Source organism: Amblyomma mixtum, chromosome 4, assembly GCF_055824585.1.
Source record: "Amblyomma mixtum isolate Tamu chromosome 4, ASM5582458v1, whole genome shotgun sequence".
Classification (NCBI taxonomy): Eukaryota; Metazoa; Arthropoda; class Arachnida; order Ixodida; family Ixodidae; genus Amblyomma; species Amblyomma mixtum.
The window spans coordinates 68659968-68684626 of NC_143015.1; the positions used below are offsets into that span (position 1 = coordinate 68659968).

Genomic DNA, 24659 nt, shown 5'->3' on the forward strand with positions numbered 1-24659 from the left:
AGCGGCGGGTCGAGTCGGGGGATTGAGTCTAGCAAGGCCAGCCCAACTCGACCTCTGCGTGTTCACATGAACTCGGTTTTAGCGAGTCGAGATCGGTTCAACTGCAGCGACAACAAGCGTCAAGCAGCGCAGTGGGAGAGGGTAGGGGCAGCCTCCAGGATTGCGCCACCGCACCACTGTCTTCGAGGCGCGATGGCGTAAGCGAAAAACAGCTTCTCATTTATCATCTCCCCTCCCTCTGACCCGACTCTTCGTTTCGATCTGGTTTACATGCCATCTGCCCTTGGGGTCGAGCGAGTCAACCCACCCCCTGCAGCGCAGTTGACTGGACTCGCTGCCTCGACTTCCGGACCCGACTCTGCCGTGTTTACATGAACCCAGTAACCGGTTTCCAACTCAACCCCTCAACTCAATCCCGTCGTGTAAACGCCGTTACTGAACGGCGCACAGACGCTAGGAACATTCGGCTCGGTGCTGTCCTTTAGCAGTGAGAGGATGGTCTCGAATGAGCAACCGCATACGCAAGTCTCCACTCGCTGTGTTGGTTGGCGAACCTCAAAAATACCTGAGAACGGCTTGCACGCTGTAGTTTTCGACCGCAAGAATTTGATGTCGCCGTCGTCTACAAGTCCGAGAGGAAGCACATGACGCCGGAAGTCTGTCTCGTCCTCCTATTCAGGAAAACAGAGCTGACCTCGAAAACGATTTCGTTTTTCTCAGCGCCATTCCCACGCCCATTCATACTCAGTACCAAAGAGACGATAGTGAACTAAGGCCCCAAAATGAGCATTTTGAAGGAAGCACTCGGTCTCCTCCGCGAGATTTCTCGTGCGGTCTTTGGTCGTTCTGTATAAACTAGACGCCATTCTGTTCAAGAATGACTAAAGCCCGAGGAAAGCTGTCTATCTACTCGTCGTACTTACGGCCTTTCGCGACGAAGTCCTGCAGGCGTGCCATGATGACGCATCTTCTGGTCACCTGGGTTTTTCCCGAACGTTGGCACAAAGCCAAAAGTAAAACTCGCCCATCGTAGCAACAGTTGCGAAACGTTACGCCAAAACTTGCCTCGAATGACAACGTCTCAAGACGCCACCGACTAAGTCAACTTCAGCCGGACTACTGTATCCTATTGATCCGCCACGAGTTCCCTTCCACGAAGTGGGCATGACTTAACTCGGGCGATTTCAGGCGTGCTTGCTTAGTAACTGTTACATTGTGGCCACCAACGACTATTTCGGCCGATACTGTGAGACCTGGGCTCTTCTATGTGCTGCAACGGATGAAATCACGACCTCCTTCATACAAAACATTATGCTTCGTTACGGCGCGCCAACGACAGTTTTAAATGACCGGGGAACAGCGTTCACTTCTGCTCATACGCACGAGGTTATGCGACTGAGCGGGACATGTCACCGCAAAACAACAGCCAACCATCCTAAAACGAACAGACTCACTGAACGGCTCAACAAGACGATTGCCGACTTGATTTCCATGTATGTCGACGCGGACTGCCGGAACTGGGATGCAGTACTCCATAACGTCACCATTGCATACAACATTGCCATCCAAGAAACGACGTTACGTTTACTGAGCTCCAGCCGCGAAACCACCATGCTTCACGCAATGCTGCTTCAATCTAGTACTAACTCCTCTGTTGCGGGTGCTGACCAATTCGTTAGACACGCCGAGGCCGCCCGCCAACTCGCTGGACAGCGAATCTAGCCCCAGCTAGCAAGCGACGCTCACGTTAAAGCCTCTGCCGCAGAGTTGCGAGTCAGCAACCCAGCGAGCAATTTTGGGTTTGGAGCCTATTCGCATGCGAACGCGCTCTGAAAAGCGTCTACGCCGATACTGTGGCCCATGCGAAGTGCTCCGCCAAATGAGTGATGAAAACTACAAAGGTCTCCTACAACGGACAGTTTGGTCCTCTAGACGGCTGGACTCCACGTTACCCGGATGAAGTCGTACCACGCCCACTATCACCTCAAGCGCATCTACACCAGGACCACACACTTGCGACACCCCTTCCCTACCCCCTACCCATTGCTGCGGCGTCGGCTGGGTGCTCTTAGAGAGAGAGAGAGAGAGAGAGAGTAATGCCACATTACTAATCCCCTAGTGGCGCCGTACCATGTTGAACTGTATTATCTGGAACTTACCTTTGCCATTATAGTGGCTAAAGGTTTGTCGTCTTCCTCTCTCGAGCTCCCTGCTGCCTTGTGCGTCCCAAAACGTCTAAGTAAACCTGTCCCACGTACGTCAACCATTTCTCGGTGACCTTGTGGTAAGTGTGGTACTAAACTGCACTTTTGCAATGAACTACGCCGATGTGTAGGGCCCTGGATTTATTTACATTACCTGAACTTCTTTAACGTGCACTAACATCTCACAGCACACGACAGTTTTTTGCATTTTGCCTCCCCGGGAATGCGGCTGTCGGAGCCAGGATTCTAACCAGCGTTCATGGGCTGTGATTTGTGGATTTTAAACTGGGGAAGATAAACACGTTCTCCCCTTTTAACAGCGGCTGACACAGTTCAAAACCGCGCGGACCCCACCCCGTGGTCGCGAGCGCTACCGAGCGCATGGCGACCACGGCGGGCCTTGCTCTGCGGGAACAAAGGAACGACACACTGGCTGACACAAACAAGGAATTAATTGCTATAGCAACAATAACGCCAGCTAGCAACAAAACACACTGAGGAATCGAGGATGTCCGACTCACCAGCACGGTTAGGAGCGAATGTTCGCCCATGGTAGGGCAGAGGGAAAAACTCCGAGTTCGTATGGGACGAGCTGAGGGGAACATGTTGCCACACGAGCTCGCCCGCCGGCGAGCGGAGCCGCGAGCGAGACGTCCGCTCGCTTTCCCGGTGCCAAGAAGAAGAGCACCGGCTATCCCCCGCGCGCGCGCAGCAAAACGCCATCCGTGGCGCTGGTGTCGCTGCGACACTAGCGCCCTCCCCTGTTAGTTAAATTAACCCAACTGAGAAGAGTGCCTTGCGGGGGGAGCTAACCACAGGAAATTTGTGCGTTGCTGGAAAGCGAACGCAGGGGACGAAGGCGTCCCCACAGATTCGAACGCTATATCCGCTGAGATCCCGCGGAAGGTTAGAATAAATTATTTGGATTATTCTGGCTTTCTTGATATTGTTCGGCGGCAGAAGACACATTTGTTTTGGCTAAAGATGGGTTCAGGAAAGGAGATTTTATTTTCCCGACACCTGAATAAAATTCGTGACATGAAGAGTGGGGACTCCGTGAGCAGTGGGGACACGTGGGTGGCCGTGTATCACGGCCTAGACCCACAAAAAAACTTTGCTGATGTCACTATAGGGTCTGCACCATAGAATTTTTAACTAGAGGTAAAGCTGGCGGAGCTTGACTTCGTCCGTACCAAATACGCAGTAGACTATTAATAATATATAGCATATCTCGAGCAATGCACTGGAGTCATTCAAAAACACTATTAGCATGTGTGACTGGAGCCCTGTGTTTAATGAAACTGAGGTTGACGAAGCATACTACAAGTTCAAAGAAATTTTCACACGAGTTTACGCTGCACACTTCCCGTTTAGAACACTGAAACGTTCAAAAAAGGCAAAAAAACCGTGGGTGACCAGAGAGCATCTGAAGCAAATCAAACAGAAAAATCGTCTATACTTTCAATTTCTTCGCACGCGAACGGAGGAAAGCCTGAAAGAATTTAAAACATTCCGAAATAAGCTAAATGCAATGCTTAGGCAAGCAAAGAAAGCTTATTACGAGTATCTTTTCTCCGACATCGGCGAAAAACGGTCGGATATTATTTGGAAAACAATAAATAACGTTCTTGGCAGAGAAAAATGTGATTCATTGCCAGAAACCCTAACAGTTAATGGCATTGACCTAAGTGGTAAAGCTCTTGCTGATCATTTCAATCGTCACTTTACTAATGTCTCAAATTACGGTAATTACAGCTGAGCAACATTAAACACGATACATACCAGTACCTCTGAAAGCATCTTCCTTCACCCGACAGACGAAAATGAAGTGCAGAGATCGTTTCTGTGCTTAAAAAACAGTAAGGCCCTAGATTTTGACAACGTACAAATCAAGCCAATAAAATATGTAATTGAATATCTTAGTCCAGTACTGTCTTATATATTTAACCTAGTAATAGAGTCGGCTGTTTTTCCTGAGGGTATGAAGCGAGCAAGAGTCGCTGTAATCTTTAAAGGTGGAAGCAAAAATGAAGTAACTAATTATCGACCGATTTCTATATTACCTGTCTTCTCCAAAGGACTAGAAAAGATCATTTACCTACGCCTAATAAAATTTCTAGACAAGACTAAAGCTTTGACTGATTGTCAATTTGGCTTCAGAAAGGGCAAATCGACTGAAACGGCGCTGCTCATGATAAAAGAAAGTATATTGCAGAGCATTGACAATGGAGCATACACGCTGGGCCTCTTTGTCGATTTCAGCAAAGCTTTCGACTGTCTTGATCATAACATACTTCTTGAAAAACTCACTTCATATGGCATCCGCGGAAAACCTCATGCTTTACTTAAGTCGTATCTCAGCAATAGAAGCCAGTCTGTCTGCATTAAGAACGAACAGTCATCCTTACTTCCAATATTTTGTGGGGTACCACAAGGAAGTGCATTAGGTCCGCTTCTGTTCAACTTGTTTATAAATGACATAATTCATATTGACAACAGTGTTCAGTTCATCATATACGCTGATGATAGTAGTGTCCTTATTTCTGGAAACGATCCCAATGATCTTGTGCTACATTGTAATGATGTACTTGAAAAATTGTTGTTTGGTCCCAGTCAAATCGCATGAAAATAAACGCTCAGAAAACGAAAGCTATTTTATTTCGAGCCCGTAATAAGAAATTGATTCTTGAAAGGTGCCTAATGATTCGTGGCAAAAGTATTGATCTTGTGGAAGCTCATAAAATTCTTGGTGTGTATTTTTCTTGCCATTTGAGTTGGGACACTCATATACACTATGTTGCAAACAAGATTTCTTTAGTGACTGGAGCCGTATCTCGATGTCGTGCTTTCTTGCCCCAAAAGGTTAAACTTCAACTATATAATGCATTATTTGCCCCGCACATGAGCTACTGTAGTTTAGTGTGGGCAAGCACGACAAGAGCAAATACTGACAAAATAATAGTTCTTCAAAAAAGGTACATTCGTAACATAGCTAACGTTGACCGTCAGTCTACAACAAGACATTTATTTGCAGAATATAATATTGTTAGCTTTGACCATCACTATGAACATCGCTTGTTGCATGTTTTCTATTTTTCTCAACATGACACTCAAAGTTCCCTTCTTTCTCTAGCGCTGCTGCAGCCTAGAGCTAATTCTTTAACTCGAATTTCCGAACCCTGGTTCGTTCCATTTTTTCGCACTCAGTACAAACTGCAATCATTAAAACACAACCTACCAGTCTTGCTAAATAAACTCAAACAAGTAACCTTCAAATCGCCAAAGCAACTACGAATACACTTTTCACAGTTGTAAATGAGAGTATGATTGCAATGACAAATATTCTACCATGTCTCTATTTCTTTGCACATTTTTGTTCATAGCGTTGTGAATATTTTTGTTGTGCTGCTCGGAACCGACGTCTGCTGTTGCCTTTGTAAACGGCTCCAGGGCCCAGTCAAGTTGCTGGCTGCAACTTTTAGCCCTGGAGGCCGTCCAGTATTCTGGTAAATAAATATGAATTGAATTGAATTGAATCCGCTTGCCAGTTCGAAATCCTACCTAAACAGAGAGTTCTATCATCGCTATTGCCATATGGTGATTTGAAGGTTACTTGTTTGAGTTTATTTAGCAAGACTGGTAGGTTGTGTTTTAATGATTGCAGTTTGTACTGAGTGCGAAAAAATGGAACGAACCAGGGTTGGGAAATTCGAGTTAAAGAATTAGCTCTAGGCTGCAGCAGCGCTAGAGAAAGAAGGGAACTTTGAGTGTCATGTTATTACGCTTGTTTGCGACAGTAGACTGTCCCTTTTAATTAGTGACTGGTTCGATGCGAACTAGCCGCTCTGCTATGCGTTTGAAGTGTCTCAGTGTCGCATAGAATCAACACGCTCATTTGTCTATGATGTTTCTAGTTAGAATTTCTTCTTATTTAAGCCATTCGGGGTCCAGAAGAGGTTTCACATTCGACTGAAAAGCTTTTTTTTATAGTTTAGCATGGTTTAGCCCCTCGCAAGCCCAACTTTAGTTGCAAAATAATGGGACCTTGGCATCTGCCTGTCCGAGTGGATTACAAAACTGTTGTAAGTCATCACAGTCACCTTGTTGCTTCTTATCCCAAGCCGACAAATTCCAGTGGCTTTCAAACACTTCCACAGAACGTTGCTCACAGACTATACTGTGTTACCCTGAACGCCTCAACCAAATACTGAACGCCGCTGAAAACACAGAGCCGCGCGTGAAATTTGGCGAACCTTTTCCGATGGCTTTTGTTTCAACTCTCGCTGTTCTTGAAACTTACTTCACCACAACTGCTATACCACCGTCGAGCAATGAGTGAAATCCAGTGAAATAATTGCGCGATATTTATAAAATACACGCCAACACCTTCTTTTTTGTTTGCGGTTCGAGAAAAGTGGAGTAGCGTCGAGTCACGCAGCAAGAACGATGTCATCGCCGTCTGCCGCAGTAAAGATTCGTTTCTGTCTTTTTTAGCTAGTTAAGGGCCTGGAATTGAGGAAAGATGAAAGCGACATCAGGCACTATTGGCAAAGAAGCAGCAATGGCGAGTGATAAAAGAAGGAACACTGATTGGCCCTCGTACTTTAAACACTTTGTAATACAGTATACCTGAATTACAAATCTAAGGATCGAAGAACAGAGGCAGGTGCTATTTGGCAGCTACTTTTGTGAATTACGTTTGCGTGCAGACGATATATAGATTGCCCCTTAAATACTACACATCTACGAACAAGCTCTATGCATGCACAGAACTTGACAATTAGTGCGGGCTGCCTGAGAAAAGTCAATTTGAAATCTCAGCACGTATGGATTCCTGCAGAGCACACGTAAGTGCCAGTTATAATCCGGAAAATATGATAGCTTACTAAGCGCTTTCTCAGGCCAGAAGGAAGTATTCGAAACACTCACACGTGACGCCAAGCGCGAAGGTGATGGCTGTTCTGAAGAAAGCGAAAGTCACCCGTAGTGCGAAGTTTCCTTGTACCGCCTGGTTAATGGCAGTGATCAGCTGGCAGACGATGCCGCCAAGAACAGTGCGGAACTGGTCCGCTGGAAGTTGATTCAGGATGCACTGTAGGCAACGAAATGCAAGCCGGTGGGAGGTCTTCAAGGGCGGTCATCAGAGTGAATGGGCTGTTAAAAACCAGCGGAAACATTAACCTATTCAGTATAGAGTAGCTTAAATTTCAAATGTAGGAACCATACCCCGCGGGGAAGTATGTTAATCGGCTTGACTATTTTATAGCGACTGCACATGCTAATTCTTACCAATAGATCTCCGGCACTGTCAGGTAGTATACAGATAACGTAATCAATACTTAAGCGACAATTAGCACAAAATGAAGTTGGCCTGCTTCGATACACGAGAGCTGCCTAACGACAAAAAGACCACTGCTACGAAAACATTGCTTCCATGAGTTAGAAAATACCAAAACAACAAAATGCAGGTGTAATATAACCAGCCTATTTTGCAAGTTGACTGCCTGCATGGGCACCAAAATCTTATTGCGAGGACACTAAAGACGGCAATCAGTGCGGCAACGGAGGCAATCAATGCTTCCCGGTGTGGAAAACACAAGTGGGAACCGAGTGATGGCAGAGTTTTGAAATTCTATTCTCTCGACATTAAATGCATATTTTGGTGCCGGATAAACGTAAACTCTGCCAGAGAAGTGCAATATCAGTCCAGAGAGTGAACAATAGTTGGATGGAGTTGCCGTCAGTGTTCATTTGAGGTTCGATGCCTAACGTTGAGAGTTTCCCTTTTAAGTGCACCTTACTTTGCGTTTCTTGGCCAATGTTTGCTGCCTAATGTGTAATGTGTCCATTCATGTCGTGCAAAAAGCAACCACTGTCGCGGACGGGTACGAGAACGTGGAACTATCCTGATAATTAAATTATTTAATTATTTATTGATATTAGGCGACGGAATATCGAAATGTAGCTCTCATAATCGCCGGCGTTTCAGGAAAGTTTTTAGAATTTCCGGCATCAGGAGATGAAAAAAATAATTTAATTTCAAGAGAGGAGAGAAGACCGCTGAGCTGTATGAGAACAGTGTTGTTATACTCACCACAATAGACTGCACCGTGGACTGAACCAAGTTGGTCTGTGAGTAGAAAAGCACCGTGAGAAGTAAGAAGGTGAGTAGTAGTTTGTTGTCCAATGTATTTATAGACTACAGCAACAATTTGTGCGTGAGAACGGACCGCATTCTTCCTGTGCTACTAGATACGTCCCCTGTGCAACTGGATACGTCAGGAACTCGAGCGTATCCAGCAGCACAGGTGAGGAACAGAAAGAAGTCACTGCAGAGAACATTGTGGTGCTCTATGTGCGATAGCACTAAATGGGTACCTTGCGATAAAGGCTTCCTGTGTCGGGACGAAGGTGGAGGAACGGAGAATAGAGGCGCGTTCGCGCGCTGATTGGCGGAGGTGCAGAGGGCCATGTGACGCTGCGGCCCAGCTGGTGCTAGGGTGAGCGGCGTGCGCAAGGATGACAGAGAAGGGTCACGTGACTCGCTCAGTGTGGCAGGGAACTTCCTCTGACTCGGCTTCGATGACGCTGTTCTTTTCAGCGACTGAATAAGAATGGCTGCAACGAGGCACTTGGGCATCTACGAACGGGAGACCAAATTCTGAACAGTTAGGGGCCCGCGTTTGGCTTTAAAGCCATCATTGCATCTAAAGCTAGGGAGGGAATAAAAAGGAGACGGCCCTTGGTCACCTTATGGTGTTACGGGGCTTAGTAGTTCGGTGACTAAACGAGGGTTTGTACCGTTGCTTCTGGAAACCTAAAATATGGCGGCTCAGAGTGGTTCTTCTGTAGTAATCCCGCTGCTTGATCGCCGCTTCCTCTCCAGCTGCCAACTCTTAGGGGCAACTGGGAGAGGGGGATGGGGGCGCTTAACTGTTAAACACGAAAGAAGGGTCCGTTCTTTTGAGTGAACTTTTTGGCCCGATCCCCGACACCTTCAGGACTGAATGACACTTGCGCTGAATGGTATGCCATGTGTGTTTTTCACGGAGCTGATTGCTACCACGCTTGCTTAGTACATTCTTCGCGCTCGCTTCACGCCGGACCTTCTAGTGTCCAGCCAGGCGCTTTGCGCCGAGCAAGACGAGGTGAACGGAAAGTAAAAGACCACAACAACAGCATCAGTCATCAGACCCTGCAGTCTTAGCGAAGCGAGAAGCAGAGGGGGTGCATCATCAACTGTGTAAACTGGCCAGACAACAAGTTTAAGCTGCGTAAGATCGAGTGCACCGACTACATGCAGATGTCCTTAACCACAAGCGGAAATTAATGTGGAAGACTTCCGCGGGGCCCGCTGTCGAAATACGAGGTCGGCAAGATTCAGACACTGCAAAGCAGAGAGCCCTTCGATTGGAAGATTAGGTCATGGGTCTCAACAGAATTCTTTGTAGCCTGACAGGGCTGCACAGGGGTGGAAAACTGCTGCCGCACATATAACGCATTTACAAACCGGGTTAAACCCGCCGCGTTGGCTCAGTGGTTACGGCGCTCGGCTGCTGACCCGAAAGATGGGGGTTCAATCCTGGCTGCGGCGGCCGAATGTCGATGGAGGCGAAATTCTACGGGCCCGTGTACTGTGCGATGTCAGTGCACGTTGAAGAACCCCAGGTGGTTGAATTTTCAGGAGCCCTTCACTGCGGTGTCTCTCATAGCCTGAGTCGCTTTGGGACGTTAAACTTTAATAAACTAAACCAAGCAAACCGGTTTCAATCCTCAATAATTTTTTTTGCTTCTCCACATCAGCGTTCTGCGCTGGAGAGATAATATAAGTTGAGGTGAACCCGTCCAAAAGTACATTGCGGTAACGCGAATTCTCGCCTAGAGAACAGTGTGAGTGTTTATGGTAAAATAAAGCCGTCACTTACACTGCTTTGCTTTGCCTGTTCACTTGCGAAGGCCGATGAAAAGACGTTCATGAATATCCCGCAAGTACAGATGGCCTCTTTTGTGTTTTCTTTACATTTTAGGTTCTTGTTCTGTTTCTCTGTCGCTTGCTAATTATCGAGATGAACTAGCCGTGACGGAAAGCTTCATCCCCTGAAAGCTGGCAACCCGGAAGTACAATGCTGCACCTCGAAGCACAGCATTTATTCACTTCGCGAGTGGCTTTGCTCGCTAGGTGTTACAATTAGAGAACATGGTTTATTAACACAATGGAATACATGCGGCCAGCATGGCGATCACTCGTCGCTCATACCCTAATGCCGGTAACTCGGCCACCACGTCCAGTCCAAGTCCCGCGCGCCACCTAGATGATCATCTGCTAACCTATGCAGCTGTTCAGTTGGCACAACACCAGGTGGCGCTAGTTACGGCCACAACACTAGGTGCAACACTAAATGACTCACAGGCACCCACCAATACAAACTGGTTTTGTTTACTGGGGTTTAACGTATAAAAAAATCGTATAAACAAAATTTCGATGACTGGCTTTTCTACCACACCAATCGAAGTACTCAGTGGTAACACTCGGAAACAAGAGCAATGAAAATGTGTGCAAATAAACATGTCGTTAATTCTGACTCGTTGTGGCTTTATCGGGTTACACTACGCTACGAACCCATATATACCCCGAAAATTTTTCTAAATTATTTGGTTCTATTTGTCTCAAAGTCAAGATAGCACAATCCTGTGTAAAGGGAATTTTAATAATCCGTTGAGCAGTACGGTAAATTCATGCCAAAAGAGGTTGAACTGCTTTTCTACGTAGTGTTACCGTCCTCCTCCTCAACTTTACAGCCCTAGCCGGCCATTTAGGTTATCGCGAAGTTCTGAAAATTATCTGTGGCAGAAAGCTTCTTTTTCCGCTTTCACTAGATACTACAAACCTCAGGGGCTGACAACGGGACACCGATGTGCCCCACTCTCATTTTGGGCCTGGTTGTTTCTCTTATTTCACTGGTTCCACATGGCTGGACGCACAGAAACCCACGATAAACTGCGTTGAGATTCAATGTACGGCAGCGCGGGAAGACAGCACAGGTGAAAGAAAACTTAACAGAAGCGCATCCTTTAGATTTATTGTGAATAGTTAACTAGAGTGACGGGCCGCATAGTTTGCTTGTCCAGCGTAAAGCAGCATTGTTAAGTTTTTAGCAGCAATAATGACTCCTTAGTCACCCAATCGCAACTCTCTTCTTCCTTTATTCCTATTTGATGTCATTTCTTTGGTCTTCTGCGGAGCTCTAACTTCCTTTTATCCCCCAATCGTATGCTGCAAAAAAGTCTTAAGCGCAACAGCTAAGGATGTTTGAGTCAAAGTAACCGATAACTTACAGTGGTAGGTGATCCAGCGGTGCATATCATAGTCGTACTTCCAGCGCACTGCAAAACACACAGAAGATGTCGATAATAGTTACAAAAGAAGAATTGCTTTGGGTAAGCAATGGTGGCTGCGACAAGAAACTTCCGGTGGACGTGAAACTACAGTTTCACCCAAGAAACACGATGGCCGGTCAAATGAAAATGTTCGCTTGATCGAGAACGCACTCCGCCTTTCATTGGTGGGGGATGTGGGAACCCTGGCTTTGCGCCGTCGCCTTTGCGCGGCTGTGCCGGTCGCCCGCGTTGTTTCTCCTCTTTCCCTTGCTCCCGCCTCAGGCGGTGGAGAGGCGGCTGGGTGACTAATCACTGTCATTTAGCCACAGCTCCGCCCCGGCTCCCCAAGGGCCTTTGCCATTGGCGCCTTTTGGCGGGAATTCGGGACCCCGCTTTGGGCGGCCGCGCGCCGCGCGACCGTCCGAGCGGGGCCCAGAGAGAGAGATCCCTCCGAGACAGCGTAAGGTGCGTACGTTACTGTTTGTCCGTGCCGGCCTTTGCCGTTCGGACCAGTGCATACTCGAGCTCGCCCGCACGTGTCCTCTGACCTGCAGCGGCTCGAGCCTGTCCAGCGGGGTCCAGCGACCTCAGACAGACGTACCTTGCGTTGATTGCCCACTCTCTCTCGCAACCGGCCCAACGGTCGACACGAGAGAGAGATCACAGCACTGCCGCGGGGACATTCTCCTGCAGCGGCGTGCTAGCGGCGCATATTGCTCGAGTCGCTTCGTGCGCGCAGCGGAGCCTTGCTCCTCGCGCGCCCCCGGGACGGGGTGACGATTGAGTGTGTGTGTACTGCTGAAGGACGACGTGAATAAACGTCTCCTTTGTGAACTTGGAGGCCTATTTCTTTGCGGCGAATCGCTCTCCTCCCAGCGGAGGTTGAGTGCACCGCATCGGTGTCCCAGTGTGTGTGTGGTGACGGCTGATCGGGGCCCTTCCTTCGCGCGAAGCTCGAACCCGCGGTGGGTGGTGGCCTGTGTCCACGTAGAAACCCACAACTGGCCCCACGTTGGGCCCCAGTTGTGGGTTTCTACGTGGACACAGGCCAGTTGTGGGTTTGTGGGTCCCCGCGGCAGTGCTGTGATCTCTCTCTCGTGTCGACCGTTGGGCCGGTTGCGAGAGAGAGTGGGCAATCAACGCAAGGTACGCCTGTCTGAGGTCGCTGGACCCCGCTGGACAGGCTCGAGCCGCTGCAGGTCAGAGGACACGTGCGGGCGAGCTCGAGTATGCACTGGTCCGAACGGCAAAGGCCGGCACGGACAAACAGTAACGTACGCACCTTACGCTGTCTTGGAGGGATCTCTCTCTCTGGGCCCCGCTCGGACGGTCGCGCGGCGCGCGGCCGCCCAAAGCGGGGTCCCGAATTCCCGCCAAAAGGCGCCAATGGCAAAGGCCCTTGGGGAGCCGGGGCGGAGCTGTGGCTAAATGACAGTGATTAGTCACCCAGCCGCCTCTCCACCGCCTGAGGCGGGAGCAAGGGAAAGAGGAGAAACAACGCGGGCGGCCGGCACAGCCGCGCAAAGGCGACGGCGCAAAGCCAGGATTCCCACATCCCCCTCTCCTTAAATGCCCTCCTACCCATCGGCAAAGCACGCGGCCAAAAATAAAGAAATCAATACACAAAAAAACTACACTTCAGTTCCAAAATAAAGAAATGAATACACAAAAAAACTAGCTACACTTCAGTTCCAGCCAGAACAATGTAAAAAAACAAAGGAAAAACAAGGCAAACAACACTTGCATACGCTTCAGTAAATCAAAACAGCTTGCAGATTATATACACGGTACACAAGAAGATGTGAATACAACTGTACAACTATGTTACAGGTGGATGCCAGCCTCAAAGTTCGGTGGCGCGGCCCAGTGGGCCTGTCGGCGACTCACCGCTCGCAGACTTCAAGTTGAACAGGTTGGGAGGGCCGACGACTGATGGCGGTCTTCTTTCCGTTGATGTAGGGTGCGTTGATGACGACGGGGCCGCGGCAGAGCACTGACCTCGCGCCCTTGGACACGACATCACGTTCGGGCACAAGACAGTTAGTGCACCCCCTTCACGCCGGCTGAAACGGGCGAGGACGTTCGGCGGCGTCCTGATGTGTAACCTTGGCCACAGCGAGGGGTCCTTCTCATCCTCGCGCTCACGCAGAAGCACACGGCACAACTCACAGGCGTCGCCTTGGCTCATGGTTACGCGCGCACACAGCCACAGCCACAAACACGCATACACCGGCACGTGCGCGGACGCTGGTCGGCGACAACGATTCCCTCATCAGAAGCGTCCAGAGGCGCCGAGGCGAGGGTCAAAGGGTGCACTTCCCGCCCCCCATCGCCCCAAACGCCCCGCCAACTTCCCCTCCATACGGGCCGCACAAAACTCGCAACGCGACACACGGCTCCTTAACGAGCCAACCACCCACAGTCGGGCCGGAAATGAGAAAAGGCGCGCTGTACAAACGACACCTAATCCAATCTATTCCTTCTAGAAGATAAGATGGTTGGTTTATGGGGTTTAACGTCCCAAAGCGACTAAGGCTATGAGAGACGCCGTAGTGGAGGGCTCCGGAAATTTCGACCACCTGGGGTTCTTTAACGTGCACTGACATCGCACAGTACACGGGCCTCTAGAATTTCTCCTCCAAAGAAATTCTAGCCGCCGCGGCCGGGCTAGAATTTCTAAGAGATAAGAGCAAGCACGAGCGGGCTGAAGTTTGCCTATGTACAAGTCTGATAAAAAAAACTGAACGCCAATGCTGACGCATGTTGCCTATGTACAATCTCGGTACGTTAGAACGAAAACAGACGTACAAGCAGGAAACGAAAGTGGCTAGAAACTGACGTAAGCGAACAAATAAATAAACTGATAAACACACAAGGCTGGAACTGAGCATGCTGCCAAAACAACAACAACAAAAAAATAACACACCGTGCTTCGCCTGGGTAGGGCCTGACGAGAAAGCTCGCCAGCTAGCTGAGGCTGCGTGCCTTCGGTTGCGGAAAAGTCCGCCGTCCGGCATAAATCACACCGGTGACCGTCGCCTCAGATTGTACCGGTGCTCCGTACGCTTGCGTTCCGCAGCACCAGTTGTGCCTTTGCGCTTGCCTTTGATACCAATGGGTACCGGCGCAAGCTCGTCAGACCGTGACGCGTAGGCCTTCAGGTCTGCGATGTGGGCACGGCTGGTTTTCCCCGTAAGGGGATCCTCCAGCAGGTACGCGAGTGGAGACCAGACTCTGACCACTCGGTACGGACCAAGCCACTTAGGAGCGAGCGAGGCTGAGAACCCCTTGCTCGCATCGCTAAGAACGTGGTTGCGCTTCAGGACAAGACCACCCACCTGAAAAGTCAGGCGGCGGTGCTTGCGGTCATATTGAGCCTTCTGTTGGGCTCTGGCTGCCGCCAAACTCTGCCTTGCTCTGTTGAGAGCCCGACCAAGCCGGTCCCGAAGCGTCGACGCATAAGCAGAGCAGTCTGCCCGCGTCTGCTCATCCCCGAGCTGGCTCTGCACGACGTTTGACATCGGATTCGCCAGCTCCCTCCCGAAATTGAGGAAGGCGGGAGAGAAACCAGTTGAGCGATTTTCAGCTGTTCGGATGGCGAACGCGAACTCGCTCAAATGGTCTGCCCAATCCTTTTGACACCCGGCAAAGGCCGCCAGCATTGGCTTGAGCGTTCGGTTGATTCGCTCGGTCAAGTTGGACTGGGGTTGGTAGGGTGAAGTGGTGTAGTGCTCGATTCCGAGGGAACGGCACGTGTTACCGAACACCCGAGCGGTGAAATAGGACGCATTGTCCGTGATCAGTCTTTCCGGAAAGCCGAACCGACAGAACACTTCCTGGAGTTTATCCAGCACCGCTCGTGCTGACACTTTCCGAAGGGGGTACAACTCAACCCATTTGGAAAAGTGGTCAGCGACTACCATCAGGTAAATGAACCCCTGCTTGCTCCTGGGGAAAGGCCCCATCAAATCGCAGGTGGCCATCTGCCACGGACGCACACTGTCAATTGGTTTCATCATTCCAGGCGGCTTGCCGCCCCGTGACTTCACCGCTTGACAGACATGGCAGGAACGGCAATAGCGGAAAATGTCACGCTTCATGCCGGGCCACGTCACCGATTGACTCAGTTTTGCAAAAACTTTGGAGCCACTCAGATGACCGGCCAGTGGTTCGTCATGAGAGAATCGCAGCAGTGCGCCTCTCAGACTTTTGGGGATAACCACCTTGAACGGGTCGATGGACTCGTCATCGGTGGCTATGTACTTCAGCACGAGCCCGTCATTGTGCAGCAAATATGAATCCCCGGGGTTCGCCGCGACACACGCTGGCTTCTGCCCCCCTGCGCCCGCTACAATACCAGTAGCGTCACGGCGCTCCGTCTCCCTGAGACCGTCGCTCACCTCGCGACAAAAGGGGTCATTTTGCTGGGCTTTCAGTAGCTCTTTACGGCTGAAAACGATTCCAGTCATCCCAGAGGGGAGCCTGGTCTCGTCCCCACTCAGGTTTGCAGCCAAAATTTCCGTTCGCGTCGGAAACTCCGAGGCGCTCACGAAGAGCTTTGCCTCTCGTCCGCTTTGCGAAGCGCTGCTCGCCTGGTTAGCGGAATGGGTTAACCCGTTTGCGGGTTCCCCCTCCTTGCCGCCCGGCGGCTCGTCCGCTGTTTCGCCCCCTCCGCCTACAGGCGTCAAGGCGCCGCTGGCGAGTGGGGCACGGGATAGCGCGTCAGCTACCACGTTTGTGCTCCCCTTTCGATACTGCACCGAAAAGTCGTAATGCTGTATCAGGAGAGCCCAGCGCGCCAGCCGACCCGCAGGCTCGCGGAGCCGCATCAGCCAACTGAGCGCACTGCACCCCTGCCTCAGTGGAGGCTTGGGCGGGCTGCACGAACGAGGGAGGCAAGGCTCCTAGTTCGATGAGCGGCGTGGTTTCCACAGGGAACCGGGCCAGCGCCTCGCCGTTCCCAGAGCCGAATTGACTGCTCGCGGGGCACGGCTGCTGCTGTTCGAAACTGCCGGTTGCGGCAGCGTGACACGAACTGCTTTCGCACTGGGCGGAAAGCGTGCACAGCTGAGGCATGTGACCAGCGGATGCACCGCAGGGTGCTTCCGATACAGCTCCAATGGGAGCCGCGTGGTCGACATTTTGGGTTGTGGCGCCGTAAACCCCAACGGGGGCCGCGGCCAACCACGGTGTCTGGCTATTCGAAGGAACAGCAGCCAGCGGATCAAACGACGCTACAACTCCGTAGGGAGCCGACATGTAGCTGCCGAGTGCCCCGCTGGGGGTAGACATGGTGCGCAAGCGTGATCGGCAAGGCGACCTGCTCGGCTAATGTGTCATCAAAGGCGTAAGCGCCAATGACTTATCACGTTGGGCGCCAGTTAGGAGAGAGTAGTAACGTGCTCGCTAAACTGCTAAGTTCGTTAAATCGAGGTGCGTCCAAGCTGTGTTAAGGGTTGCACCGAGAACATTGAGTGAGTGTTATCGCGGCGTAAGCCTGCTTGCTTCGGAAGTTTTCGACGAAATTTCATTTGCCAGACAGGCAGGTGTCGTCGTATATAAGCAGCTTGTATATGGCATACCGATGACGAAAAAATGAATGCTGTACGCTCCTTTTGCACCAACAATTTTCAGCATTTTAGCCTCTCAGTTTTGGCTCTCTTGAAACGCTCATTTTGAAATTAAGGCAGCGCTTATGTTCTCTGCGCAGTTAGTGTCCACTTGGCAGTGTCCCGGTGTGAGTGAGAGTGGAATCCGCAATGAACAAAGCGTAGACAGTGGCTGTAGGCAAGCAGATGATGTGCTCAGCCACAGTTACCCATCCCATCCTATTTCATGGCAGAATTCACGGAAGATTACTCGCGAGATATTTTGGTAGCGAAAGCTACACTACGCCATCTCTTCGAGCCTTCAGCGTAGCACCCCATGAGCCTAAAGCCCCTCGATGATTTGAAAGTAGCGTCTTTCTGTGAACTATGCCGCCGCGCCGCGCACCCTCGCCGATCCTCCTCTCTCACCTCTCCCATCGGCGCTTTTCTCAACGGTGATTGGCTCCGCGGGCGTCTCCGGGGAAAAGCGCGCGGAAAGTTCGCTCTTTTTGTGTTTTCATTTTTCGTCGGTCCCATTTTTTAGCCAGCCGCCGCTGCTACGACCGAGCTCCCTGGCATTGCGCGCTTGCACTTCGCGTTATTCGCGCTCTTTTAGCGCAGCACTATGCCGAGTTGCTGCGCATTTCAGTGCACAAGCCGGCGTGAAAAAGCCTTTGATTTTTTCACGTTTCCGAGCGGCAAGAAAGACAGCATTATAAGAAGAAAGCGGCTGCACAACATCGGCCGCAAGAACTTTACCCCGACGAAGAGTGCCCACCTCTGCGAGCAACTGTGCATTTCGTCCAAGCGACTGTGCATACTGAAACTGCATGCATGCGCATCACAAAGCCAACAACCTCACTTAATTCACTGATCATTTTGCGTCGTTATGCGTGTTATTGTTGTCACTTCATGGTTCCGCTCAACGTGCTATAATAGCGGCGGCTGATGCATACAATGTGTGTGCATGTGTTAGCAAGTGTGGAAGCTAAAGTGTTGGTATGTGTGCAGCGGTATCCGCGGTGCGGTAAATTTTTCGAACCTCTGGTAATGATGCACATCGCAGTAATGCGGCGCATGTCCCGAGCGAAATTTAACCTAGATTTTTTTTTATGAATGCAACTTGTCTAACGATCTACGCTTATTTGTTGTTTTGCTGAACCTTTACGCTTCTACAAGGTGAGATTATCAATGCCACATTCTCGGAAAAGACCTCATATTGCATTCACATAAGTACATTTTTTAATCACTTTAGTGCTTTCCATTCTTGCCTGAATGTACTCAAGTATTGCAAATATTCAATGCATGCCATTTTTGTATATTCACTTCTACAGTTTGTGATCATTTGCTTTAGTTGAGCACGGTCGCGCAGCCTTTTGTTGAATACATCATCCGCTCAAAAACTATAGGCCTACATCTGAGCTGTTTCAAATCCCTTAGTATGTTTTTGTTTTCTGTGTTTTGTTTTGAGGACTGCACCCAACGGTTGACAGATGTCCACACCTGGCTTATTCGTGGTTTTTATGTATATTTTCGGCGTAAAACTACACGACTCATCTGTAGTAAACATTGCATCTGAAAGATTGTGTGTCATATTGTGACTGTATTTATACTCAAGACTGATATTAGTCTGGCACTTGCTTTAGGATAGCCTTGACTGTGGCTGACCAAATTGCTAAGACCCTATAACTTTCTCTTGGGTTTTGTCACGGTCGTTGCTATCAGTTTTTTCTTTCCTAACGTAACACCTCTTTAAGCGGATTTAAAAAGGAATAGAATGTGGGTGGAAAATACCCAAGTGTGCCAAACTTTGTGGGTGGTCTACCTAAATTTGGGAGGCAACACTGAGTTTCCCATAGTAAAATTAGGTTGGACCCCAATGTTGGTCAAATATGGACGACGTCAAATGCACGGGTTCCAGAGAGACAAATTTTGGGATAGCCCACCTAATTTTGGAGCTCACCATTGAATTGGTCATATTAAAGTTAGGCTTGACACCAATTTTGATGAAATTCGGAGAAGGTCAAATTTCGGTGGTTGAGAGGGCCAAATTTTGGGGTAATTTTGGGGTGCGGGCACTTTCCTTGGATGACGGAAAATCGGTGCGCGGATCTTTGGCTCTTGGCGTCGGCTCGACATCACCTCAAGGTCGCCGACAGCGGGAGCTGAAGTCGTTTCATGCTTAATAGAAAAAAGTTCATATTCGTTTTCAAGCCGCCGCGAAAATTCTCGACAAAAAAACGATTAAGCCATTGCATGTGCACTGCGTGGTGCCAAACTCAGACTGAACCTTAATGAAAAATTTTAGGACGGCCATCGAAGCAAATGCCCCTGCTTGTTCCCAGCAACCATCGCACTACTGAAACTCCACTCGTGAAGAACTTCATAAACTGTACTTCCACGATAATTAGTTCGAAGTGAATCTACATTTAACTTAACATTGGTATGCTGAAAATATTCAGGAGTGTTCAAATATATTGTAAATATTATTCTTCATATACTATGCCGTGTTGAGACAGACGGTATTGAAAAGTCAAAAAGAATGTGAGATATATGCAGCAAGTGGTTTTTTTCGTGCCGCAAGCGCTCGTAATTGGCAATTTCATTGCGCGTACGAGACGCTAATTTATGTGGTTCGTGATAATCACGCGTGTCGCATGTCTTTCTCGTGTTTTTATTCAATAATAGAGTGTGGAAAAAGCGCGAACTAAAGAGCGCGCGCATGTGTCAGCTAACTGCCCGGACGGCGAGCGAGCGATGGCCAAAAAAGCGTGGCGTGTGCAGCCAACAGTGCAGCGCGCGCCTCCGGCGGGCGAGGATATTCGAGGAGGAAAACGCCGGAGTGGAGGAGAGTGTCGCTACTTTCAAATTATCGAGGGGCTTTACTTGAGCTCCGTGGCGGCGCCGTGGCCTTGAGCTCGTTGGTCACGTGTATAGTGAACTAGAATAGTCACGTGTTACGGAGCAGCTGCTGATGTCGGCGGCGTGGAGCTAGTGGAGCGCCAGCGAATCAGCGAATCCGAGCGGCAACAGCTGTGCGCATGCGCCGTGTAGAGTGGGGGGGGGGGGGGAGGAGGAGTGGAGAAGGGGAGAGGTGTCGGCTCGGCGGAGCTCTCGCGTTACTCCAGGTTGAACCAGAGCTAAACTACAACCAATTTTTTTCTTCTGCAGTTCACCCAGCCGGGGTAATTATAATGAAGATGATGATATAGAAGTGATTATTGGTCAAATACTGAGTGCGCCAGCGAAATCTAGGGCCGGCGGAAGGCGTACGGGCAATATTTTACCGAGCCAATGAGTTCAGCAGTGGGCAGCTTAGTGTTGATCAAACTTGACGTAGCCCTAATGATGATCCTGATAATCAAGACTGTTCAGAAGAACTAAGGATTAGACGATTATAAACTCTCTCTAATCTTAGTAATGCTCGCATATAATAACGAAGGGTTTTTACCGAGCTTAGCTCTCCAACGTCAGGCAGCCCAATGTTGATCGAGCCAACACACGAGTCGTTCTTCACGAGGAAGCTGAGGCAGCCACTTGCATTGCAGAGCTCGTAGTTACCCAGAACCCCTAGGTTGATACCGGCTTCAGTATTACGTGCGATTTAGAGAAAGAAGAAATATTAGCATATTAGCAGTCCAATACTTCTGCTTATTTTGTTCCCGGTACAAAAGTGGAAGCGTGAAACTAAGGACATACTAAGCTTGCGCTGGCTGATTTGATGAAAATTGTACGCCTCAGCGGCAGACACAGTAACAATTACATCAACAATAACGAAGACAACGGCGCCAACAACCACAGTAATAATAATGATAATAACAATATTAACAGTAATGATAAAATATCATCTATTGAGAAAAACGAAAATCATTCCTACGTCCTCTGTGATTATTACTGCTTACGGGGGTCAGCTAAGTACACAATGCCTAGCGTTGCATTGGGCATTTGTTCGGTATTTTAATTACATATACCAAGTGTCCCCTGTGACATGACTTTTGATAATATCTCTGAAACTTTGCAGTTCATGGATGGTTTGCAAGTTCCCTCTTCCCGTAAACATCCAATACACGACAATCCCGAAATGTGACGCAAAAAAACTGCAAACTACAAATTATACCATCAAATTTATATTCGTCATGAGCCACTTCATTGCTCCTAACTGCTAGCACTTTTGATTGAATGAACACATCGACGTTCAGCATTTGGAGAAACTTCGAACCTCCAAGTCGTCTGAGATCTTATTTATACGTTGACTTTAACACAGAGAATAAAGAATAGATTTATGTAAAAGCAAACGGATTCGCACAATCATCTGCCTCGTGTGGTCGGTGCGAAGGCCGCGGCGTGTAAGGTATTTCAAATAAATAAATAAAAGAGGAGATTGATGACAAAATAAGATCTTTGAAAAAGAGCTGTCTATTGTAGCTTGTGCTTGCATAATATTGCCGCGACCCAAATGGAGCCTTGTAGGTAGGCATAGGGGAGAACCCACGAATAAGGTCGGTCCTTTTAATCCTAGGGCCAGGTCTAGCCCGAGCGTGCCTCTCGAGCCAACCGCAGCTTTGTCGTCGTTTCGACTACGCGCGGAGGCTGCGTGGTGGTAGGCACATGGCAATATTACTTTCTCGGCTACTCTACCAAAATAAGTTGGCTCTTTGGATCAAAGAATTCACCCAATATTAAAAGGAAAAAAATTGCAGTGTGCTCACTAGGAATGCCGCGGTTCGCTATGATCAGCAGCAGAGGCTTCAAGGCGCTGATGGTTCCTTGAGGCGATCCGTGCTGGTATATTCCCTGAATGACGCACTGCAAGAAGAACGCCACGACGGATTTTTCTCGATATAAGTCCGCTGTCATTCGCTTAACTTCCAGCATAGAAGCGATGCAGAACATTGAGGTTTCAAGGAAGAATTTGAGATTGAGTTTTATGGGTGTACAAAATGTTGTTTCTAGCGAAGATAATACCCCGTGCCGCAAGGTTCTGTTCTGCAGTCACTACGCTTTTCAGTGGCGTACGATAACACTACAACGTAAACCAAAAATTGTAAAATTTCAACGCTGAACTGTGAATCTTTAGCAAAAAACACATCAACGTAATTTTTCCCTGTTGACGTCAACGTGTGGAATACCTCTTGATAATAATCTCACCCTCTTTTCTGTCGCATTTAACGGTACTGTTAGGAATGTTGGTCAAAGCCGGAAGCTGACTGGTGAACTAACGGTGCAACGAGAATTACCTGTTGTTTCCTTAACAGCAGTATAGCTTAAAAGCGAGATCATGGCGAAATACAGAAAGACATCAAGAAAAATCTTAGCGACCGCTTAAAGTGCTAAATAGGCATTGAAAACCACCGCAGGCGCCAAAGATCTTTTCTTATGTGTTAAGTTAATTCAGCCTCTGGCTGAGGAAACACATGATCTATATGAAGGCTTGCATTGGTGAGCATGATCCTTACCAGCTGCAGCTGGTGAGGATCAGATAACAGCAGATCTGTTGAAGGATGGAGGAAAGATTGTGCTAGAAAAACTAGCCACCATGTATACTCAATGCCTTATCACCTTCAGTTAAACAGAAACTTGGAAAAACGCTAACACAAACTTGTTCCGTAAGAAATGAAAGGTCAAGGACTTAAAACCATATAGACCGATCAGCTTACTGCCCGTGGCCAATAAGGTATTTACTAAGGTAATCGGTAATAGATCCAGGGCAAACCTAGATTTACAGAAAACAAATGATCAGCTAGGCTATGGTAAAGGTTACCAGACAATGTTCTATATTCACAATACCAGTAAGGTGATAGAGAAATGTGCAAAATATAACTACCCCTATATATAGCCTTCATTGATTACGAGAAAGCATTTGACTCAGTGGAAACCTCACCTGTCATGCAGATATTGCGGAGTCAGGGTGTAGAAGAGTGTTATGTGAAAATATTGGAATATATTTATAAAGATTGCACAGCTACCATAGTTCTGCATAAAGTCAGCAATAGAATTCCAATACGGAAAGGTGTCCGGCAAGGACACACGATATCGTCAATGCTATTCACCGCCTGCTAACAGGAGGTATTCCGAGCCCTGAAATGGGAGCAGTTGGGGAAAAGAGTTAAGGGAGAATACTTTGGCAGTCTGCGATTCGCTGATGACATTGCCTTGCTAAGTCACACAGTGGCTGAGCTGCAAAGCATGATCACTAAGCTCAACCTGCAGAGCAGAACGGGGGGTCAAAAATTAATTTGATTAATACTAAAGTAACGCTCAACAGTCTCAGAAGGGAAAAGCAGTTACATTTGGTAGCGACATGCTTGAAGCGGTATGGTTATATTCTACTTAAGGCAAATAGCCACCAGAGATCAGGATCACGACAGTGAAATAACTAGCATAATAATGGGTTGCAGTGAATTTCGCAGGTGCTCCCAAATCAAGAACGGCAGTTTAGCAATACCCTTCAAGAGAAACGTATATCACTGCTTCCTATTAGCGGTACTCACATATGAGGCTGAAACATTGAGCATAACGAAAAGGGCTCAACTTAAGGACAACGCAGCCATGTATGGAAAGGAAAACGATAGGTGTAACGTTAAGAGTCAGGAAGAGGGCAGAGTGGGTCAGGGAACAAACGCCGGTGAATGACATCCTAGTCGAAATCAAGAGGAAGATTAACGGGCTTGGGCAGGGCATGTAATGCGAAGGCAAGATGACCGATGGTCCTTAAGGGTAACGGAGTGGATTCCGAATGAAGGCAAGCGTAGCAGGGGGCGGCAGAAAGTTAGGTGGGAGGACGAGATTATGAAGTTTGTGGGGATATGGTGGCCGCAGGTGTCACGACATAGGGTTAATTGGAGAGATATGATAGAGGCCTTTGCCCTGCAGTGTGCCTAATCAGGCTGATGATGATGAGAAATTTTTAAGAGCGGAAGGGGCTTTAAGTAAAACAATTCTGGGGGGCGGAGGAGAGGACGTGGAGTGGTACAACTGGCAACTATAGCAGGAGCGAATGGCTGGGATTGGGTCATTTGCTTTCTTGCCTATTTGATTTCAGATATGAAGATTCTTTCTTGGTCGGTGAAATGGACGGAGTGCTGACATATTTGTGCTCTTTCATTGTTGCAATAGATGTGGCCTCTGTTATTTCAGGACTTATATGTTTTTCGATTTTGCTTATCACGGTGGTTTTTCTTAACAGGGTGGTTCGTAACCTTTAATTTCAGTGCTCTTTTGCAAACTTAGTGCTCTCCAATTCAATACAAAATACCAAATAGCCTAGGCGGTAGGTTCTTCAGTCGTCCTCGGAAATTAAGCCGAGTGATACCATAATCTCCGAAAATCACCGCTGGCCGGCTGGACTGGAAGTGACCCCTGCCGACAGTGAAGAAATCTAATGGCAAAGACACTTACTTTAAAACGTCCGGAAAACACAAGCTTTGAACAGCAAAGTGCAATATTCCGACGGAAATGAAAACAAAATATTTTCTTGCCGACTACACCT

General features: G+C 48.5%; 1 protein-coding gene across 1 annotated transcript in view; it reads right to left on the bottom strand.

Annotated features, from left to right (window-relative positions):
* Nucleotides 1–919: 919 nt before the first annotated feature.
* The window catches only part of LOC149346781 (uncharacterized), a 30121-nt gene continuing 6381 nt past the window's right edge, over nt 920–24659 (bottom strand). The window contains exons 6-11 of the mRNA XM_089541423.1: nt 21880–21976; nt 20622–20755; nt 11541–11588; nt 8299–8334; nt 7134–7296; nt 920–978 (exon numbers count right to left, since the gene is read on the bottom strand). Coding sequence (XP_089397549.1) covers nt 920–978; nt 7134–7296; nt 8299–8334; nt 11541–11588; nt 20622–20755; nt 21880–21976 — 537 coding nt within the window. The remainder of the gene's footprint in view (nt 979–7133; nt 7297–8298; nt 8335–11540; nt 11589–20621; nt 20756–21879; nt 21977–24659) is intronic.